General features: G+C 42.2%; 1 protein-coding gene across 4 annotated transcripts in view; it reads left to right on the forward strand.

Annotated features, from left to right (window-relative positions):
• The first annotated feature begins 899 nt into the window (after positions 1 to 899).
• C7H1orf87 (chromosome 7 C1orf87 homolog) overlaps positions 900 to 19524 on the forward strand; it is a 29883-nt gene continuing 11258 nt past the window's right edge. Inside the window, exons 1-9 of one of the 4 annotated variants that reach the window (XM_050962045.1) lie at positions 900 to 977; positions 2059 to 2216; positions 5473 to 5692; positions 9703 to 9831; positions 10438 to 10701; positions 12212 to 12333; positions 14451 to 14589; positions 16251 to 16348; positions 17979 to 18049. In XM_050962045.1, the coding sequence (XP_050818002.1) occupies positions 2101 to 2216; positions 5473 to 5692; positions 9703 to 9831; positions 10438 to 10701; positions 12212 to 12333; positions 14451 to 14589; positions 16251 to 16348; positions 17979 to 18049 (1159 nt within the window). In that variant the 5' untranslated portion in view covers positions 900 to 977; positions 2059 to 2100. Of the gene's footprint in view, positions 978 to 1041; positions 1138 to 2058; positions 2217 to 5472; positions 5693 to 9702; positions 9832 to 10437; positions 10702 to 12211; positions 12334 to 14450; positions 14590 to 16250; positions 16349 to 17978; positions 18050 to 19524 lie in introns of those variants that run through there. The other 3 variants (XM_050962047.1, XM_050962046.1, XM_050962044.1) reach the window with 3 other exon arrangements.

Below are 19524 nucleotides of genomic sequence, written 5' to 3' on the forward strand. Positions count from 1 at the left end.
TCTGCTTAAGAAAAAAAATGCGCTTGTCAAGAAACCATTGCAAACATACCTTACACCTTTTTTTCCTCTGTGCATTCCTTACATGTATATGCTTGTGAAAAACTGGAATGTGCTGTGGTCTCTGCACCGTGGCTTTAACATCCGTCTTTGTTCACACTCAGGGAAGACTTCATCCCAATGTAAAATATCCATCCTTTGAAATAGATCTGTAATTAAACTTTCTGGCAAAACAGTTTTCATAACTGCCAGTAAAGAAATGTTTTGTATTTTGACTTTGGAACCTCTCCATAGGAGTTGGATTTCCTTTTATACCTAGTCCATTTCAACACGAAAGGGGAGGTTTAAAAAGAGCTAATTTTTAATTTATTTGTTACCGCTTTTCCTTTTCACATCACGTGCTAAATTGAGAGTGCTGAGTGAACGCTGTCTCCCGGTGACTTTTAGCGATGCTCCTCCAGGTCAGGGATTCAGTGACAAGCAAGAGGGTCTATCCCTGGGCCCGATCCTGCATTCTTGTGTACCCCCAAATTCCCATTTGAATTTAGTGCCACTAATGACCTGAAGCCCCGATTCAGCCGACGTAAGACTCCCTCTACTTTCACTGGGCTCTGGGTCAGATCTATATGAGCAGGTATGTGCCCGGGCGGAGCGTGGGTTTTTGCTTCGGCCGGGCTGCAGCTGCGCCGCTCAGCTGGCCAGACGGCGCGAGCGCTGCACGGGCCCGGGGCGCCTGCAGTGGAGCGAGCCCCGGCTCGGCCCATCTCCCCGCTGCCTCCCGGAACAACCGGAGCCGCCCCTGGCAACGGCTGCTTGGCCGGCTGGGGCCTGGAGCCGCCCCTGGCAACAGCGCTCCGCGTCCCTAGCAACAGCCGCCGCCTGCTGCCAGACGGGCCCCGGCTGCAGCGGGGCTCCCCGGGGCTCTCCGCGGCCGGCTCGCAGCTCCGGACAGACGCGCCCAGGCAGGGGCTGCAGAAGTGGTGAGCGAGGACGGAGGCGTCTCCCTGGGGGTGATGCACCTGGGTCTGCTTGGCTCCTCCCTGCCCGGGCGGGTCACAGGAACACAGTGGGGCCCCTGTGCTTTCCTCTCCGGTTTGGGTAGATGAGCAGCTCGTGGGAGGGAGGGAGCAGGGGCCCCAGGTTTGTATCATTTTGGGTGGTGCCCAGAACAGGTCCAAGCAGAGCCATCCCGTCCATAGGACGGACCAGGGCAACTGCCCCCGGCCCTGCTTCAGCGAGATGCAGGGTCCAGGGCGGCCTGGGGGGGTTAGCAAATGACTCAGCCCCAGCTCACCCCTCCCTGTCCCCCATTCCTCTCCTTCCCCCAAACGCCAGCCTCGCCTCTTTCTGGCGTCAGTCCCCCAAGCAACGCTGGGAGCCGGCAGAGCGGGACAGACTGGGGCCTGGGCACTAGCTGCTGTCAGCATCAGGCCCCCTGCTAAGCCCCCAGGCTGCCCTGGACCCCGAGTTCCCCTGAAGCACAGGGCCCCCCAAAGCATGGTAAACCTAAACATTGGTGGATCCAGCCCAAGTTCCTAAATATTGGTGGAACACGGGCCCCATGGACCCATATAGCTCACCACCTATGGGAGAGGGGCATCAGGAAGGGCCATGTCAGTGTCCCCTGAGAAGCTGAGCCTTATCTGTATACCAGGTGCCTTTATGCCCTGTAGTTTTCTTCAGAGGGAAAACCATTCCTTCCCCTTCCTAGCCCATGAAACATCCTGATATGATCTTTGCTCAGCCGATTCCTTCCAATGCTGCCAACATGATCGTTTATCAGAAGCTGGGTTTTATTTTTTTTCCTACCAAGAAATTTTGGATTTGAATCTGCAGTCCAGGAAGGAGTGAGTTTGTACAGGCGCACTGGGCAGTTGAAGTAAATCCACATAGATCCATCTAAGTCAATGCAGCTACACCGATATACTATACGCCAGCCGAGGCTCTGTCCCCACCCGTTTTGCGGTTCCATTCATAAATGGAGAGAGGCAACTTTCTCTATCCCACTGCCCTCTTACCAGTCAAATACAGTTGGTGATGATATCCTGTTTAATGTTACAGGAGAGTGGGAATGGACAATATATAGACGGCTATTTGTACTTGATGCCAATCATGTCTTCAGTCAGGAATGTTCCCTATGGGGCTGATGCACATACTGAGACTATTGTAAAAATCATTGGGAGCAAGTATGTCCGGTGCATTGTGGAAAAACCAAAAATGTAAGTATAATGCTGAAGAACTCTATAGCATATGAATATAATTGTTTGTTTCAGGAAGCATCACTGAAGGAATTTGAAATGCTGGATAGGTTTAAGACTACAATAAAAATAAAAACAAGACTGCAAATTGTACTTGTTGATTACAGATTGCTCTCGCCCCTCGCTCCACCGATATGGCCACCAGGTGCCCGTTATCTACCGGGTAATGAGCGTTGGAATAGGGCGGAGGTTCGATCACTGGATGCCCTGGGGGGGGTGACAAGTGCCCAAGGGTAGTGACGGGGATAACGCAAGCAATCAGTCGTAGTGTTAAAGATTAAGGATTTATTAAAGGAGTCACAGATAAGGATAAGGGATAACACAATTAGTTACAGCTTGGGCTTACAATATAATACTAGAACAAATAACACAAACACTACAATTACAAATAGAAGTTGGCCCTGGTATTTTTCTAAGTCCCAGTAATTATTCAGGTCGTCCCAGGGGTTAATAAAAGTGATATTGGTGCTGTTAGTACTCATAAATGCAGCAACTAATCTTAGTAGACACAAATTGCTAGGCTCAACTGGTCCCCCTTGCGTTCAAGGTTTCCTGGTCAACGGGTTTCCCCTAGCAGGAGCCTTGGGGCGGCTGGAACCAGTCTCTGCCTCTTATCTAGCAACACAGATATACAGATATCCTTAACAACTAATTATACTTACACATACAAACCACAAAAGTTTCATTACGGCCGGCAAGCAGTCAGGCTCTGGGGAATGCGTGAGCCAGGAGAGAGCCAGGTTGATCAATCCTGGATACGGTTCGACGGGAATTCGAGTTCTCTCTCCCCCCGTCCCCGGGAGGGGGTCAGGAATATATAGCGAATTTTTCGTCATAATTTGTGATAAGCCAATTGCGGGGTCGCGAGTGGCTTATGCCCATACAAGGGAGGCAGTCGGGCCCCTACATCCTTACCCAGGAAGCAACCGTCGTGAGGGGAACTTCGTCCCTTCAGGCCGGCTGACCACAAGGCTGCCTTTCCTGTTACAAGTTCTGCTTTCCGAGCAGCTACGTGATCAGTGGCAGCTTTGGGGGCTGGGGGAAAAATCCGTTGGGGGTGGAGGCCGGAGCACCAGCTGCCTGGCCCTAGGGCCCAACTTGGGGGTCCAACAGTACTCTATATGTACTTAGGGCCAAGATTTTTTTTTAAAGTGGGTGCTTAATGTTAGGCTCATAAATCTATGTGTAAGCATCTAATTATGCAGCCTGATTTTCAGATTGTGCAGATATTATTAAATTCCAGTGGCATCCTAGGTATTCAGCACTTTTGAAAATCAGGCACCTCACATGCCAAAATATGGTCCAGGTTATCAAAAGAGCTCAGCAAAAAATGAGGTATTCAGCACCCACCAGCTTCCACTGAGACCACTGGGAGTTGCCAAAAGCTGAGGATGCTTAAGGAGCTGGCCACTTAATTTAGTGACCTAAATAGGATGTAATCTGCTCTGAAAATCTGGCCTTTAGGAGTTGGGTTTGCAAAGCTGCCCAGGAGCTGTGGAAACCCAGGGCAACATTTTCAAAAGCACCTAAGTGATTTAGGAGCCTACATTCCATTGAAAGTCAGTAGGCGTTAAGCACTTTTGAAAATTGTAACCCTCATTTATTTCTAATGGGAATTAGTTGTCTGAATCCCTTAGTGATTTTGAAGATCCCACTTCTAACTTTAGGCCCCTGTTTTGAAAACCTTGGCCTAAAAAAAAGATAGCTGGATGACAAATAGGAATTGGCTACTTAAAAAGAAAATGAAACGAGAGATGTTAATATCTAACTTCTAAATCTAGCAATAGAAAACATTTTATCGTATGTGCAAGTAAAACTAAATAAATCAAGCATTAGTTAGGTAGCATTATAGGCAAAATAGCAGCAGTCACAGGAAATGAGATAGTTTTCTTGCAGTTGTGCTTTCAAAAAAACCTCCACCGACTCTCTTTTAAAAACACAATCCTATATTTCTCTTCGTGAACTAGACTGGAAAATTTGGACACCATGACTTATAAAAATTAATGACTTACCACTGGTTCTTCTCATCTAGTTGATAACATATCACATGTAGTAATTTGATGGTGGTGTTTAGTTAACTTGTTTATCATGCATAAAAAAGAAGGGTATTAATAATAGATTATCAATGGTAAGAATTTTCCATGGGCGTTGCCTTTCTTCCTTTTGCCATAAGGGCCGGTCATCAAAAAGAAAATTCAGAAGAATTTGAGTGGTCTGTCTTCCAATTCAGTGTGACCTGCAGTCTTAATTAAAGTACATTTGATGATCTCACCCAGTCAGCAGGGAAGAATAGTCCCTTCTTCTAGGACATTACAGTGGGCTATAAGAAATGACCTGCCTTACACAGGAAACCGAGCTTGATGATTACTAACAGAATATGAGTCCAGTTGTTGAAAGTCCAATCTAACATCAGTGAAAGAGTGAGGGAAACTGTGTATAAACCCAGTGGAACCTTTAAGCAAAGATCCATTTTACATTCTAGAACATCCACAGACAAGTGTCTTTGGCTAATCTCTCTGTGCCATCTGTGTGAGATCGAAATCATTGCTTCGACAGGATAATACCACTCCAGTTAGGTCAGTGGTTCAGTGACGCTCACTAGACCTGAGCCAATTTGACAGAGGAGGTGAACTTGTCCCATGGTGCGGTAAATGTTCAATTGGGGCCGGGGAGCAAAAGGGGAAGCTACTGAGGCCCGGTGATTTAAAAGGGCCTGGGGTTCCGGCCACTACCGCAGCAGTCGCTGGAGTCCCAGGTCCTTTAAATTGCTGCCGGAGCCCTGGACAGCGTGGGCCAGGCAGCGTTGAAGGGCTGGCTGGGAAAGTCTGACCCCAGCCCTGCCCCTTCCACCCGAGGCCCCGCTCCTTCCATGGGCCCAGAGCTGTCCCCACCCCCCCACAGCACCACCTTGCCCAGGACTCCTGCGTACCGGTAAGTCCTTTAAGTTACTTTCACCCCTGTCTACAAGTAACGGGACTCAGTACAGGAGTAACTGGATGAAATTCTCTAGCCTGTTACATAGGAGATCAGACTAGATGATCTAATGGTCTTGTCTGGCTTTAAAAGATATGAATCTAGATTCCACTGATAATATCTGAGGGCTTCAATCCAAGCAACTAACTTTCTAAGAACAGAATTTTGTACTTTACTGTCTAATCTAAATGCATATGGAATATATATTTGCATAAGGCTATGTCTCTGCTCCTGTTTTTCGCAGCAAGGCAAAGGAAGGCACGAAAGTGGAAACTCAGTCTGCACTCCGGAAATTGCCAGCTTGTAATACAAGACAGACACATGGAAATCCTCCCGGTTTCAATAACCCTCTTTGTCAACAAATCAGTTATGACCTAGATTATGAAAGACGAAGCAGAGACAAACAGGAAGAACACGAGTCTAAACAACTGCAAACAAGCAACAGCAGATTTCTGGATGGCAAAGTGAGTTGCTATAAACTGTAGCCGCAACATTTTGAATTGCATAATCAGTTACAGGGAAGATCCATGGATAATACTTAATGTTGAAATAACCAGGTCTCTTTGCAGCAATATGAATATTATGTGCACTAGGAACCTAGCAACACAATCCTTAGGTTTGTGAGCACTCACTCATGCAAATAGTCCTGCTGAAGTCAAGTTGTATAAGTATTTTGTCCTTAGTACCTTGAGGTTCTCAAAAGGCATTGCTGATGTTAATTCAGCTGCACTGTGTCCCATGAGATAAATAAGAAGGATTACACTCATCTCACAGATGGATAAACTGGTTCACAAAAGTTCGAACAAGAGCTAAACATAATTTTCTGATAGGGCTATCAATTAATCATGGTTAACTCATGCAATTGACTCAAAAAAATTAATCACAATTAAAAAATTAATCGTGATTAATAGCTGTTTTAATCGCACTGTTAAACAATAGAATATCAATTGAAATTTATTAAATATTTTTGGATGTTTTTCTACATTTTCAAATATATTGATTTCAGTTAAAACACAGAATACAAAGTGCACAGTCCTTATTTTATATTACAAATATTTGCACTGTAAAAACGTTAAACAAAAGAATTAGTATTTTTCAATCCACCTCATACAAATACTGTAGTGCAATCTCTTTGTGAGAAAGTGCAACTTAAAAATATAGATTTTTTTGTTACATAACTGCACTCAAAAACAAAACAATGTGAAACTTTAGAGCCTACAAGTCCACTCAGTCCTACTTCTTATTCAGCCAATTGCTAAGACAAACAAGTTTATTTACATTTACAGGAGATAATGCTGGCTGCTTATTATTTACAATGTCACCCAAAAGTGAGAACAGCCATTTGCATGGCACTTTTGTAGCCGGCATTGCAAGGTATTTATGTGCCAGATATGCTAAACATTCGTGTGCCCATTCATGCTTCGGCCACCATTCCAGAGGACATTCTTCCATGCTGATGATGTTCATTAAAAAAATAATAGTATGTCTCCTGCTCTGTTTTACCTGCATTCTGCCATTATTTCATATTATAGCCATCTCAGATGATGACCCAGCACATGTTGTTCTTTTTAAGAACACTTTCACTGCAGATTTGAAAAAACACAAAGAAGATACTAATGTGAGATTTCTAAAGATAGCTACAGCATTCGACCCAAGGTTTAAGAATCTGAAGAGCCTTCCAAAATCTGAGAAGGACAAGGTGTGGAGCATGCTTTCAGAAGTCTGAAAAGAGCAACACTCCAATGCGGAAACTACAGAAGCCAACCACCCCCCCCCCCCTCCAAAAGAAAATCAACTGCTGGTGGCATCTGACTCAAATGACGAAAGTGAACATGCATCGATCTGCACTGCTTTGGATCATTATTGAGCAGAACCCATCATTAGCATGGATGCATGACCTCTGGAATAGTGGCTGAAGATGAAGGGACATATGAATCATTATAGCATCTGGCATGTAATTATCTTGCGACACTGGCTACAGCAGTGCCATGAGAACGCCCGTTCTCACTTTCAGATGACATTGTAAACAAGAAGTGGGCAGCATTATCTCCTGCAAAAGTAAACAAACTTGTTTGTCTGAGGGACTGGCTGAAAAAGAAGTAGGACTGAGTGGACTTGTAGGCTCTAAAGTTTTAAATTGTTTAATTTTTGAATGTAGATTTTTTTGTACATAATTCGACATTTGTAAGTTCAACTTTCATGATAAAGAGATTGCACTACAGTATTTGTATGAGGTGAATTGAAAAATACAATTTCTTTTGTTTTTTACAACACAAATATTTGTAATCAAAATAAATATAAAGTGAGTACTATATACTTTGTATTCTCTGTTGTAATTGAAATCAAGATATTTGAAAATGTAGAAAACATCCAAAATATTTAAATAAATGGTATTCTGTTATTGTTTAGCAGTGTGATTAATCACAATTAATTTTTTTAATTGTTTGACAGCCTTATTTTCTGGACAAAACTTTTTTCAACAAAAAAATTAGATGTAGTCTAACTGTAATGTTTTGCCAATTCATGTTGGTTTTCCCATATTGTTTGTGTTGGAACACCTACCCACGCTCCCCAATGTTAGAAAAAATCAAACCTCTTCAATTTTTCAGTTCTAAATTATTTTTCTTTTCTTTTTGAAATTTTCTTCCATTTTATTTTTTTAAAAATTCAGAAACATTAAAAATGCTTGAAATTGAAATGGAACATTTTGTTTTGGGTCAAAAGAAATATTTATTTTTTCTTTCTTTCTTCAGAATAGCTAGCAAACCAAAAAAATCCATTATTTGCCCAGCTGTACCTGCACCCTAGATTTTTAGAAGTGTTTTGGGTACCTCCCTTTGTGGGTGCACAGCTTGGAATGCCCGGCCTGACTTTGAGAGGCACTGTACACCCCTGAGTCAAACTGAGTCAGTCCTCGAGGTTGTGCTTAGGGGAGGTATGACTTTAAAAATTTAGACTCTGCCTCACTCATGGGACAGTGCATAACAGCATTGTCCTGGGGGGGAATTGTGCCTTTTTGACTGTTGCTCCCTTGCTTGGGGGAATTAACTCACTGGAGCCCTTTACTAGGTACAGCTGACTTCCCCATTTGTGCTAGCTCAGCATGTTAACTCTGCCTATTCCCTGCCCCTTTGACCCTCCCTCTGCCCCCTGCTTGGAGAAGTACCAGACTCACAGTTCGTGGTCTATCCCCCATGTTCGATCCCCTGCGCCAAGAGCAAAAATGAAGGGAGCGTTCATGTGGCCATATAGGTGGAAGGGATCTTATTTGCCTTTATTCCACTGCACAGGGTCACAGTCCTGCCCTTTGGTTTTAAGACCAGAGACAAATTTCCATAGGAGAAGCTACAGAGATTTCTCCTGCCTCAGGGAGAGAACGTGTCTGTTTCTTGTTCAGTATGTTCAATAACTTCCCAGTCAGGAAACATATTTCTTCCTTCTCTTCCTCTCTCCTTTGGTTTGCAGTGTCCTTTGCTAAATACCTAACAATGCTCTACATTGTTCCATGCCCAACTCTGCGGTCTTTGTGCAGCTTCCCCTCCATACCTAGGAATTTCATAAATAAACCACTTCAGCCCTTGTTTTGAAAGGCTGATATTTGGGTCATCGTTTCCGTATTTGGGACCTACTGTATTTTTAAAGCAAAGCAAACCACTTCAGGTGGTAGGAGATTAAGAATGCAGAGCGTGGGGAGGATGGTTGTATATGCAGTAGTTATAAGAAAGGGTAATATTTGGGGACTGTCAGAACTGAAAGTAGCTAATCATTTGTTTATGTTTTAAACCTATTGCAAAAGGCAGCTCCTGGCATTCATTTCTTCACACATCAGGGCAGGTTTAGACTTCAGCAAAGGAATAAAGGAAAGACGTTACCAGTTCAGATATTTGTGCAATAAACTGATTCATTTATGCCAGGTTGCTTTTAGAAATGTTGGGCTTTAATTAATCTTTTGCTGAAAATAATGTGGACTGTTAACCCTAATCTCTAATGCAGGAGAGCATTTCTAATGCTCAGTATGAAACACTAAACAATGAGACTTTCTACCCCTGCTACTGGAAAGTTGGATGCATTCCATGATTGTAACAAAATGGCTAGTATTTGGGAGCACCACTGCCTTCTATTAGATGGAATTAGAATGGCACATCTATGAGTCATAGCCACTATAATGCCAGCAGCTGATGGAGAGTTTCCTTCATCTTAGGTGGTAGGGGAATGTTTTCAGAGCTGGAGAAGCTAATTATACTAATAAAATGAGAACTAATTTAATAGCTGTTCCAGTTAAGTATGTCTTCAGGATGTATTATTGTTGGAGTTTAAACATGTTTGCTTTCTGAAAAGGAATCACCAGCATATATTTTGTATGACAAAATATTTGTGTATGTCAATATTTGTACTCAGAGTATATTTTGGTTAGAACACAACTATTTCTTTTTCTTTGATTGCCTTATGTCTAATTCCACGTTTGTTCTTCAAGGTTTTGAAACCACCAAATATTCATTGTGTGTCTGTCCCATCGGGAGATCAGTCTTTGTCCTACATTCATGCCCTCCAAAAGCCATCCCTTAGAGCTCGGTCTTTAAGACAACATGTAGGACATCACCAGGTAAATGTTGTGAAATATTGCCATAACTTGTCATCTATTAAATATTTTCAATGACAATTTGGTTCAAGTGTTGGCCTGCTAATGATGGGCTCAGTCCTCAGCTAGACCAAGTTTACAATCTGAACAGGTGAGGGGAAAGAGGGGGAAAGGAGTCGGGGGAGGGGGACTCTAAGCCACCTTTTTATCTCCCTGATCCTGAGCCTGACAAAACAGCCTTTGCTGTAACTGAGAGCAGCTGCAGGGCTGCTCTAAATTATATCACCAGCAGCTGAGAATCTGGAAACCACCACAAGCTCCCATCTTCCAACATTTGACCCTAGCATGTCCCCTAGACCAAAGAGGGGAACTGCAGCTTTGCCAGCTTTGTGCAGCCCCAGGATTCCTCTGTGGCAAATGGAATCCTCAGCTGTCCATGTAGGGGCAGCTTTTCTTCTGTTCCTCAGCTTTAGCATGCAGCCAGGGGGCTGACTGAACCGCTGTTTTGCTCAGCACAGCCATTGTAACGACGTTGTAAAGCAATCTCCATTCAACCATCTGCTTTACCATTCTTCAGTTGAGTTACTGTATATTATATAACCAGATGTTTCTTTTCTAAATGATTTCCAGCAGATCATATGCCAAGGGCCAACAGAGTCACCTGAGGAAGAGGATTCTCTCCTGGCTCTCGTCAGAAATGAACTCAGGCTGGGTCCTGTTAGGTTAGCCGAGTTAGAAAAACTGCAGAGAGAACTTAAGACTCTGCATCCCATCTCCAGATTTCTTCCTCAGTCCCAGCTGAGCTCCCTCCTTCTGAAGCATGAAGTCCCTCTACAATTACCAACTGTCAAGCTCCTCTTTGAGAGGTTTTCTGAGGCAAATGACTCTGAATTGGTATGTTCATCTGAATGTCTTAACTGGGGGAAAAAATCAATTAATCTTTTTCAAAAAAAATTTTTTTTTTTTTTACTTATCCATGCAAGTCAAGTAAATAGAATAGAGAGGTTAATGAGCAGTAATGTCCTTAGCTTAGACATGCTCGTATGTTAGGCTTTATTTGTTATTTGGGGATTAATCAGCAAATGTGGCCAAAACAACCTTTGTGTTTTAGACATTTTCTGTCTTCTAACATGCCTCCAGTGTTGCTATTGTAATTGATTACAGTAACTGAGAGCAGAAGGGAAGTCGCAATATACTGGCAATTTTGCTTATGTATCACTGCCCATAGTGATTGAACTACAGATGTAATCAGATGGGATTTTCAGAATCATTCAGCGTCATCCTAATTCTGGAAGTTTTACCCTCGATTTGAAAGGGAATCGAGTTCGTCCAACATTGATTTTTTGCAAATCCCACCCATTGGCTCCAACACAACCGCTAATGTAGATTCTTCTTCAGCTCAGGTAGTAGAGATGTGTATTATTGTGCTAAGTATCATGCCTTGTGCCTTGTGTGCTAAGTATCATGCTACTACATTCAGTGGTGCTGGACCAATTTTTTTTAGTAGGTGTGCTGAAGGTGGAAACTATGTATTTGGGTTGTTATTAATACTTCAAGCCAGGGGATGGCAACACCCCCAGCACTCCTTGTTCCAGCACCTTTGGCCACTGTCAGCATATTCCACTCTCTCTCATACCGGTACATTTACAGTTACATTTATGACCTACTTTGCACCCCTTTCCTGGACCCCCCGAATGATGCCTTCTCTTGTGCAGGGGACGCAGGGGTAGGATTTGCTCCTCAGTTTTAACATTAGCACTTTCTAAATAACAATTAGCAGGAAGGCAGGCTGTGTGGTGTGAGGGCTCGGTCAGCTTAGCAGTGCAGTGGGTATTGAGTCCTGTTAGGGGTATGCGGAACGAGGCACAGGGGAGCCCTTGTCTCATGGAGTCATTTCTGTAATACTGACGTAGGCCTGTATATCAGTCCTCTGACGCACACCCTCACCCAGCTCTTCCTGCCAGATCTCCCCATACACACACAAGACTTCCAGCTGCCCAACTCTTTCTTATCCCCCAAAATGTTCTGCTGCTACTCCACTAATCCGAGACCTGTCTCCCTCTTCTCCTTTTGCCCTCCACTGGCCTGTAAGAGCCTGGCGCAAAGTCCAGTGAAGTCAAGAGAAAAGACTCCCATTGATTTCAATGGACTTCAGTGGGCTTAACTGTTCATTTCAGGGGATTCATTATACATCATGTACAAACATAAAAAGGCGCAAATCCAATATTTTTCATGTGTGAGACACCTTTTAACTTTGTAAGTAAAATTAAATGTGATTTTCTCCCCTAAAGCACTTTACTTTCACTTTAATTTTCTCAGGAAGATGCAATTTACGGGAGAGGTTATAACAGACTGACATTTTCCTATGCTCTTTGCTTGTGTTTGTACCTACCTGTTTTTTAAGGTAAATTCTGAAGAGCTGATTCAGTTTCTAAGACTAGCTGCAGCAGCTGAAATGCAGAATATCAAGACACCTGATCTGAGTCTTCAAGCGAAGAGTGTAACTTTAAAGGATCAAAGCAAAAGGTTCTAGTTCTATTTTTAAAATGTATTTATTACTCTAAACAAATGAGAAAAGTGTCTAAGAAATCCTCCTTGTCCTGGTTTTCATTTGAGTGTTGTATTTTCAGAATATTTTCAAGCCTACTCTTTTCACTGAGGATTCTGAAAGCAAAACTGATTCTTCAATTATGAAATTAAAATGCATTGTATATAGCGTAGAAGCGCACAGATTTTCTCTTGCATCCATTCAAACCACTACGTGTTTTGGGTCGCTGATCACCTACGCTACATACTGCTAGAAGAATCATCTGAGATTATGCAGACTCCCCTTTACTTAACCTTGGCAAGGGAAACAGTTTCAATTAGAGTCAAGTATCAGAGGGGTAGCCGTGTTAGTCTGGATCTGTAAAAGCAGCAAAGAATCCTGTGGCACCTTATAGACTAACAGACGTTTTGGAGCATGAGCTTTCGTGGGTGAATACCCGCTTCGTCAGATGCATCTGACGAAGCGGGTATTCACCCACGAAAGCTCATGCTCCAAAACGTCTGTTAGTCTATAAGGTGCCACAGGATTCTTTGCTAGTTTCAATTAGAGACAATTTTAATAATTACCTTTTTATCCTTGTGTGTGTAATTGTGTGTGTGTGTATATATATATAAGAGAAATGCTGTTTTGAAATCACTGGAGACTGAAGTATTCTATGTACAGAATAAGTACAGTACATACTCCCCCATCAACGTAACTCATCTGGATGAGAAAGGCTCCCACTGTTAGAGCAATGATCACACTGCTGAAACTGACAACAAGGGTGTTGACAGTGACTGTGACCTTATGTGATGTGAATATCAGTACACTAGAAATTGGATTTGAAACCATCATCTCATTTCTTGTAGTCCACTGAGCAGCCAACAGAGGGCAACAGACTTCTGTTACCGCTAGCCAAGGCTGGAGTTTAGAACCTGAGGCCCAGTGGTGACATCTTTTGTAGAGCTGGGAGAAGTTTTTATCAAAACTCTTTTTCAGGAAAAAATGCAGATCCAGATTGCGTCAAACTCACCAATTTATTTTAATCGAATAAACAAAATGAAAAGGACTTGATTGTTCATTTTTTAATGAATTGTTTTGATTTTTGATTCAAAATGACTTTTTGGTTTGAATTTCCTTCAATTTTATTTAATTTTTTAAAATGTTTTTAAAAAGCTCAAAATCAAAACAAAACATTACCTTATGGGACAAACAAAATGTTTCATTCAACCCATTTTTTTTTTTTTTTTTACTTTTCACTTTGCTGAAAATTTCAGAAACTTTTCATTGTGGGTGGACCTGAAATAATTTTTTTTTACCTTTTTTTTTGTTGCAACTGACAGACAATCAAAAAACTCAGTTATTGATTCTCTTTTGCTCTATTATCAGTCCACGGAGCCACCCCTTGTACTGTACATTCCAGTCACTGTGTGGCACAGCAGCATTACGCAGTACCAACAATGTAACAAAGTTAGGAGCCATACACAAGTATGTCATTTTATTTACACATGTATTGAGCTATGCTGTACCAGAAAAATCCTGAAGCAAAGATCAGGCAGGTATTTATGATGTACAGCCAGCAGTCATATCAGCTCACCTATTCTTGGATCAGATCCTAAAAACAGTTGGCCCGGTTGATTACTGAATGGGAAACCTCCAAAGAAACCCCAGGAGACATTACTGGTGGTTCAGTAGATGGCTTTCCTTCTTTCTGAGTCAGTATTGAACCAGGCCCCAGCATGGAGATAGGAGGCATTTAGAAGTACCATCTTTTAGGTGAAACCAAAAATCCAAGGTGCATATACCATTAAAAAAATCTTAAGGCATTTTTCAGATGAATCACAGTGTTAAGCCTGATAATATAGCCAAAATGTAATTATGTTTTCCTTACCATGGCATTTTAGCTGGATTTGCTGTTTTTCTTTGCTTTCTACCCAACCCTGTTTTGTTGTGTTGCTGCGATCCGTTAAACAGCTGCCCCAGAACACCTCAGGGGTTCTGTATGGCCTGAGAGGGCAGTATACTTGTAGAACACTTTGGGATCCCCTTTGGGGCAAGTGAACTGGAAAATATTATGTATTATTTTTATGGTAATCTGTATATTTTGATCTTCCAGCTCACTGGCTCCCGAAGACCCATTACAGATCTTGAAGCAAATATTGAAGGAATATAAGGGGGAACTAGACATGGAGAAACTGAGCCTGAGTTTTCAAAAAGAAGATAAGTCTTTCTCCGGCCTTCTCTCTCTAAATGAGGTAAATAGGCCCCAGCACAGGGTTCGGTCTAGTCATGTAATCACAGGCAGACCACTCTCATTTAATAGCAGTGTAACACACTTACAGCCACAGATGGACCATTTGTGTCAGTTATACGCATAGATCCTGTTACTATTGCAGAATGCATTTCAAAGCTTTATTTTTATGCTTAAAAATAAGAAAAGAATGTGAATCCTGCAGAACTGCTCTAAAAATATATGTCTACACTGCAATTAAACACTGGTGGCTGGCCCGTGTCAGCTGACATGTGTCACAGGGCATGGGCTGGAGGGCTATACAACAGCAGCAGTGTAGACATCCAGGCTTGGTCTGGATCCCAAGCTCTGGGACCCTCTCCCCTTGTGGGATCTCAGAGGCCAGGCTACAACCCAAGCCTGAATGTCTGCACTGAAGTTTTATAGCCCCGCAGCCCAAGCCCCACAAACTTGACTCAGCTGACCTGGGCCAGCCCCAGATCTCTTAGTGGAATGCAGACATATCTAGAGACACAGACTTTAAGAAGTGGGGAGACCCTCAAAAACCAATGAAGGCAATGGGAGTTGAGAACACTTGATACTTCGCAGAATGTGCTGGGCTTATATTGCTTTTGGTTACTGCTCTGCCATATCCCAACAGCAGTGATCCTATGTCTTTGTTAAGGTAAAAAATTGAAAGTCTGTGGAGTGGGAAGAGCTGAAGAGAGGGATGAGTGAAGAGGCTAAAAGCTAAATCCTGGATTTGTTATACTTTGTAGCTTTTGTCAAGTTGTGGCTTTTGTCAAGTTCCTATATGACTCCCATGGGCTTTAAAATAATAGAAAGGCTTTAGAAAACAGTACATTATCTAAGTGATAAATGATGTGCCTCATGCCTACAGGTTGGCTCCTTGGAAATACAGTGGTGAATCTGAGAAGAATTTCTAAGCAGAGTGAATGCTTGAGGCTTCATACCATTCAGGAGGCAGGAACGAGCTGAGGGCCATGGTGTCAGAGATCTGAAAAAAGGAGGAAGGGACGAATTAGATGAACTGTGTTGAATGTTGTTCAGTTTGGGGGTATTCAGCACAGAATTCTGAGCTCATCTATTGTTTTTTTTTTAAAAAAAGATTTATGAGTTATGCTTAAGAATTATTGTAGAGCTGATTGGAAAATGGGGGAAAAAATTCTGTAGAAAATTTCGTTTTGTCAAAAAACAAAAACAAAAACTGAACATGTATGGCAGAAAACTGCCAGATCTGCCCAAACTTTGGGGTTTTCAGCTTTCCAATGACAAAACAAAAATGTTCAAGGAAATTGGATGCTTTCTGTGAAAACTTTCATTTAGTTGAAAACCCATTTTCTATCCTAGAAATGGTTTTGAAGGAAATTTTTCAGCCAGACCTTATTCTTAATAAGATCTGCTGGTAATTTTTCTGCACTGACACTTGATTCCGTTTGCAGAATTTGCACATGGAGTTTAGCATGTTAAATGACTGCAGAATCAGGCTCACAAGAAGAAATGGCTCAGTCCTGGTCACAACTGCATATGTGCATATGCTGTTTTACTAGACTGTTTGAAAACACTTTGCCATGTATCTTTTATATTGCAGCTGATGGCTGTGATGTGCTTTGCCGTAGATAATGATACCCCAAATTTCAGTGGGAAATCTTATCTTGTTTCCAGATTGAGACCATTTGCCAGAAGCATAGACTAACTCTAACTCCTTTATTGCTGGAAGCTTTGCTCAACAACCATGACTTGTGCAAACAAGGCAAAATACAGTAAGTTTTTAATACCATTCAGACTTGATAATTCCTTCTAAAATAGGCATTTGATTGTACAGGGTCAGCCTCACACACAAACGACAAAGCCAGTTGCTCTGTGCATGGGCCTCTCCCATCCCACTGTTTTTAGGTGTGTCATGGAGACTTTCAATTCACAGGCTGGCCCAATCTTCGCTCTGCCAGTGACACTGAAATGGGAGATCACTCACTGATTTTCCATATCCCCTTCCTGGGAGCTTGAGATCCCACTCTTAGTTGGGACCCTGCCAGTTATAAGATTAAAATCGGGCTGACTTTGGTCACGGATACAGGATAGAGCTCCTCATAGCATGACTGGAAGGAAGAAACCAACCCAAAGCCCTTTTCACATAAGCAGAACTTAGGAGAACCTTACAACGAAATCAAAGTACCTTAGCCCGTACGAGGCTAATTTGCCCTTAGCCTGCAGCAAAGACCTTAACCGAACTGTAGTGGAGTCTTTGTGTGGATTCTCATGTCTTGATTTAGCAGGACTCTCTTGGCTCTCAGCAAACCACAGACTTCTCAAGGCTTACCTGCCAGTGCTGTACATGTCGCTGCATGGTGTGATGAAGGGCACCTTCACTCCTATGACCTGCAGTGAGGAATTACATTTGTAAAGGATAAACTCTTCCATGCACATGCCATCTTTGGCTAAGGCCTTGCTTGTTAAATTAAAGCCATTTTGTTAAGGGCCACTTGCCCATAGACTGAATTACGTCCCTTTAGAGATTAAAAAAATCCAATATAAACAAAATAAATCTGGAAGCTGAATGCATGAATCATTGTTTTAGTATATACTGTCCATTCTAATCTGCAGTCCAATTGTGAAGCCATTCGGGAGGCTGTTCCTCAAGTAATTAGCAGGAATCTAGCTCTGAGCCACTTTCTGATTAAATGTGCTTAAAATCAATAAAACATGATGAGTGATTACAGTCACGTGAGATTAGCCTTGTCAAACAAAGCGAAACAAGTTATGTCCTCTCTGTAACTTGTCAACAAGAAAAATGGGGGCTAGGAGAAGAAATGCCTGATATTTCTGTGCAGATTTTTCTACCTCTCTTCTTTAATTTATTTCTCCTGGAGAATTGAGGGGATCAGTTCAGTTTCTGGAAGTTACAGGATTAGGGAGATAAAGCTTTTGTAGCACCACCAAAAAACCGCCACAGATTAACTCAACTGGTGGAAATTGGCATAGCTCTGTTGACTTCAACTCTCCGCACTGAGGATGTGGCTCATAAAGTCAAGTTTGTGTCCATCCTTTGCTTCAGTTGTAGATAGATAGTATTTTAAAAAATCCCAGAGCTGCAAAGTACACTGGCAAATAGAGAGTCTGCCCTTTGGAAAATGTTGTCCCAAATGTATAGACAGTGCATCATGTGATGTATTGCATTTATGTGCACAAGCTAAGCTTCGTGCTGGTGATTGTGGTATGCTTTGCTGCATATTTATAATGTCATTTCTTTCTTTATTTCAAAAAACCTTTTTGTAAATGTTTTGTTTATTTCTAATGATGTCTCTGACCTCCATTACCTAGCTCTCGGGAGTCAGACTGTTTGGGGTTTGTTTTCAGATATTATATTTCATTTTAAAATGTTTGCGCACGCAGGTGGAAGACGTTTATGGAGTTGCTCAAGGAAGCTCATTCTGATGCGATTCCTAATTTGCCTGTTCCTGTGGGTAAGTGAAGTGGCTGTCACTTTAAATCACACCCAGGAGATATAACAGGCACCCTGAAAACACTACCTTTTCCAAGACCAAAGCTCCCTGAAACATCTTCATCTTACATAGTGAGCTTTTTTCCAACAAGTGACCTACTGTTGATAATGCCACCCTGTCAAAGTGCCATGCTGAGCATTGGCCTTGTTTTTAAGAAATGAAAAGGTCTCACAAGTCTGGAACAACAACAACAAAAATCCCACAACTCACCACCACCAAAGCAAGTTCAGTAAATGTTTCTCTTCACTTTAAAGAGCAGTACAGTGTGTATTCTCCAAAGGAAAACTGTGCATAATAATTGTGCACTCCTGGATCCATGCTGTCAGTACAGGAATTTCACTAGTTTGATATTCAAAAGCTATTCTTCTCTCTCTCTCTCTAGCAGGTAGCATGCACCTGTTTGGTTGCATGTAACCTCTCTTTTTTGCAGGTTTTCCAGTTGCTGTTGCAGAATTTTCAACTTAGAGAAAATGAAGAAATAGTGCAGTGTATAGGCCAGATCTGAAGCTGGGATAAATCGATGTCACTCGAGTATCCGTAAGGGAGCTTTCCTAATTTAAACCAGCTGAGGATTTGGCTCCATTATGCTCAGAAAGTAATTATCCTGGCTTCAAAGAAGACATTGGGCCTGTTGCTCCACTGCCTGACACCTTATCTAGGCATTTTCACCAGTGCCAAGTGGGTGTCACCTGCTACCAAATCATGAGAATATTTTACATTCACTTTGCATTGGTGCAAACAAGAACACATAGTGCAGGTCAATGCAGAATCAGGCCCTTTCCATGCAGAATTGGTGAGCAAGCACATCAACGTCACTGGGAGCTTTTGGTGCTTGTCCCCTCTGAAAACAAGACCCATATTTACAATGGCAAAATAAATGCAGTGTTTCAGGGGCAATCTAGCCACTAATTAAGGATCTGTTGTTCAGGTAGATTCCATTTGGCTGGCGCATCTGTACAGGGAGTCTGCTGACCGTATATTCTAGCCCATGTTTGGAAATCTTCAATGTGTTTCTCTTGTTCCAGTTACCTACACTGTCTGGGTACCGTCAGGGATCCATTTTCAATAATCTTTTCCTGTGTTTACTGATGAGTGGTACTTTTTTAACACTCTCCTTGATCCCGCAGTGCAATCAGCCTCACTCAGAACATGTGTATTTTGCCTGTGTCTATTGCTCATTTAATAGCCTACAAAATGCTAGCAAAGCGCAGCCATATTGCAGATTTCCCTTCCAAGCTCCACCTATATGCCATAGGCCAGGGGTCGGCAACCTTTCAGAAGTGGTGTGCCGAGTCTTCATTTATTCACTCTAATTTAAGGTTTCGCGTGCCAGTAATACATTTTAATGTTTTTGGAAGGTCTCTTACTATAAGTCTATAATATATAACTAAACTATTGTAAAGCAAATCAGGTTTTTAAAATGTTTAAGAAGCTTC

The sequence above is a fragment of the Gopherus flavomarginatus genome, chromosome 7 (assembly GCF_025201925.1).
Source record: "Gopherus flavomarginatus isolate rGopFla2 chromosome 7, rGopFla2.mat.asm, whole genome shotgun sequence".
NCBI classification, from domain to species: domain Eukaryota; kingdom Metazoa; phylum Chordata; order Testudines; family Testudinidae; genus Gopherus; species Gopherus flavomarginatus.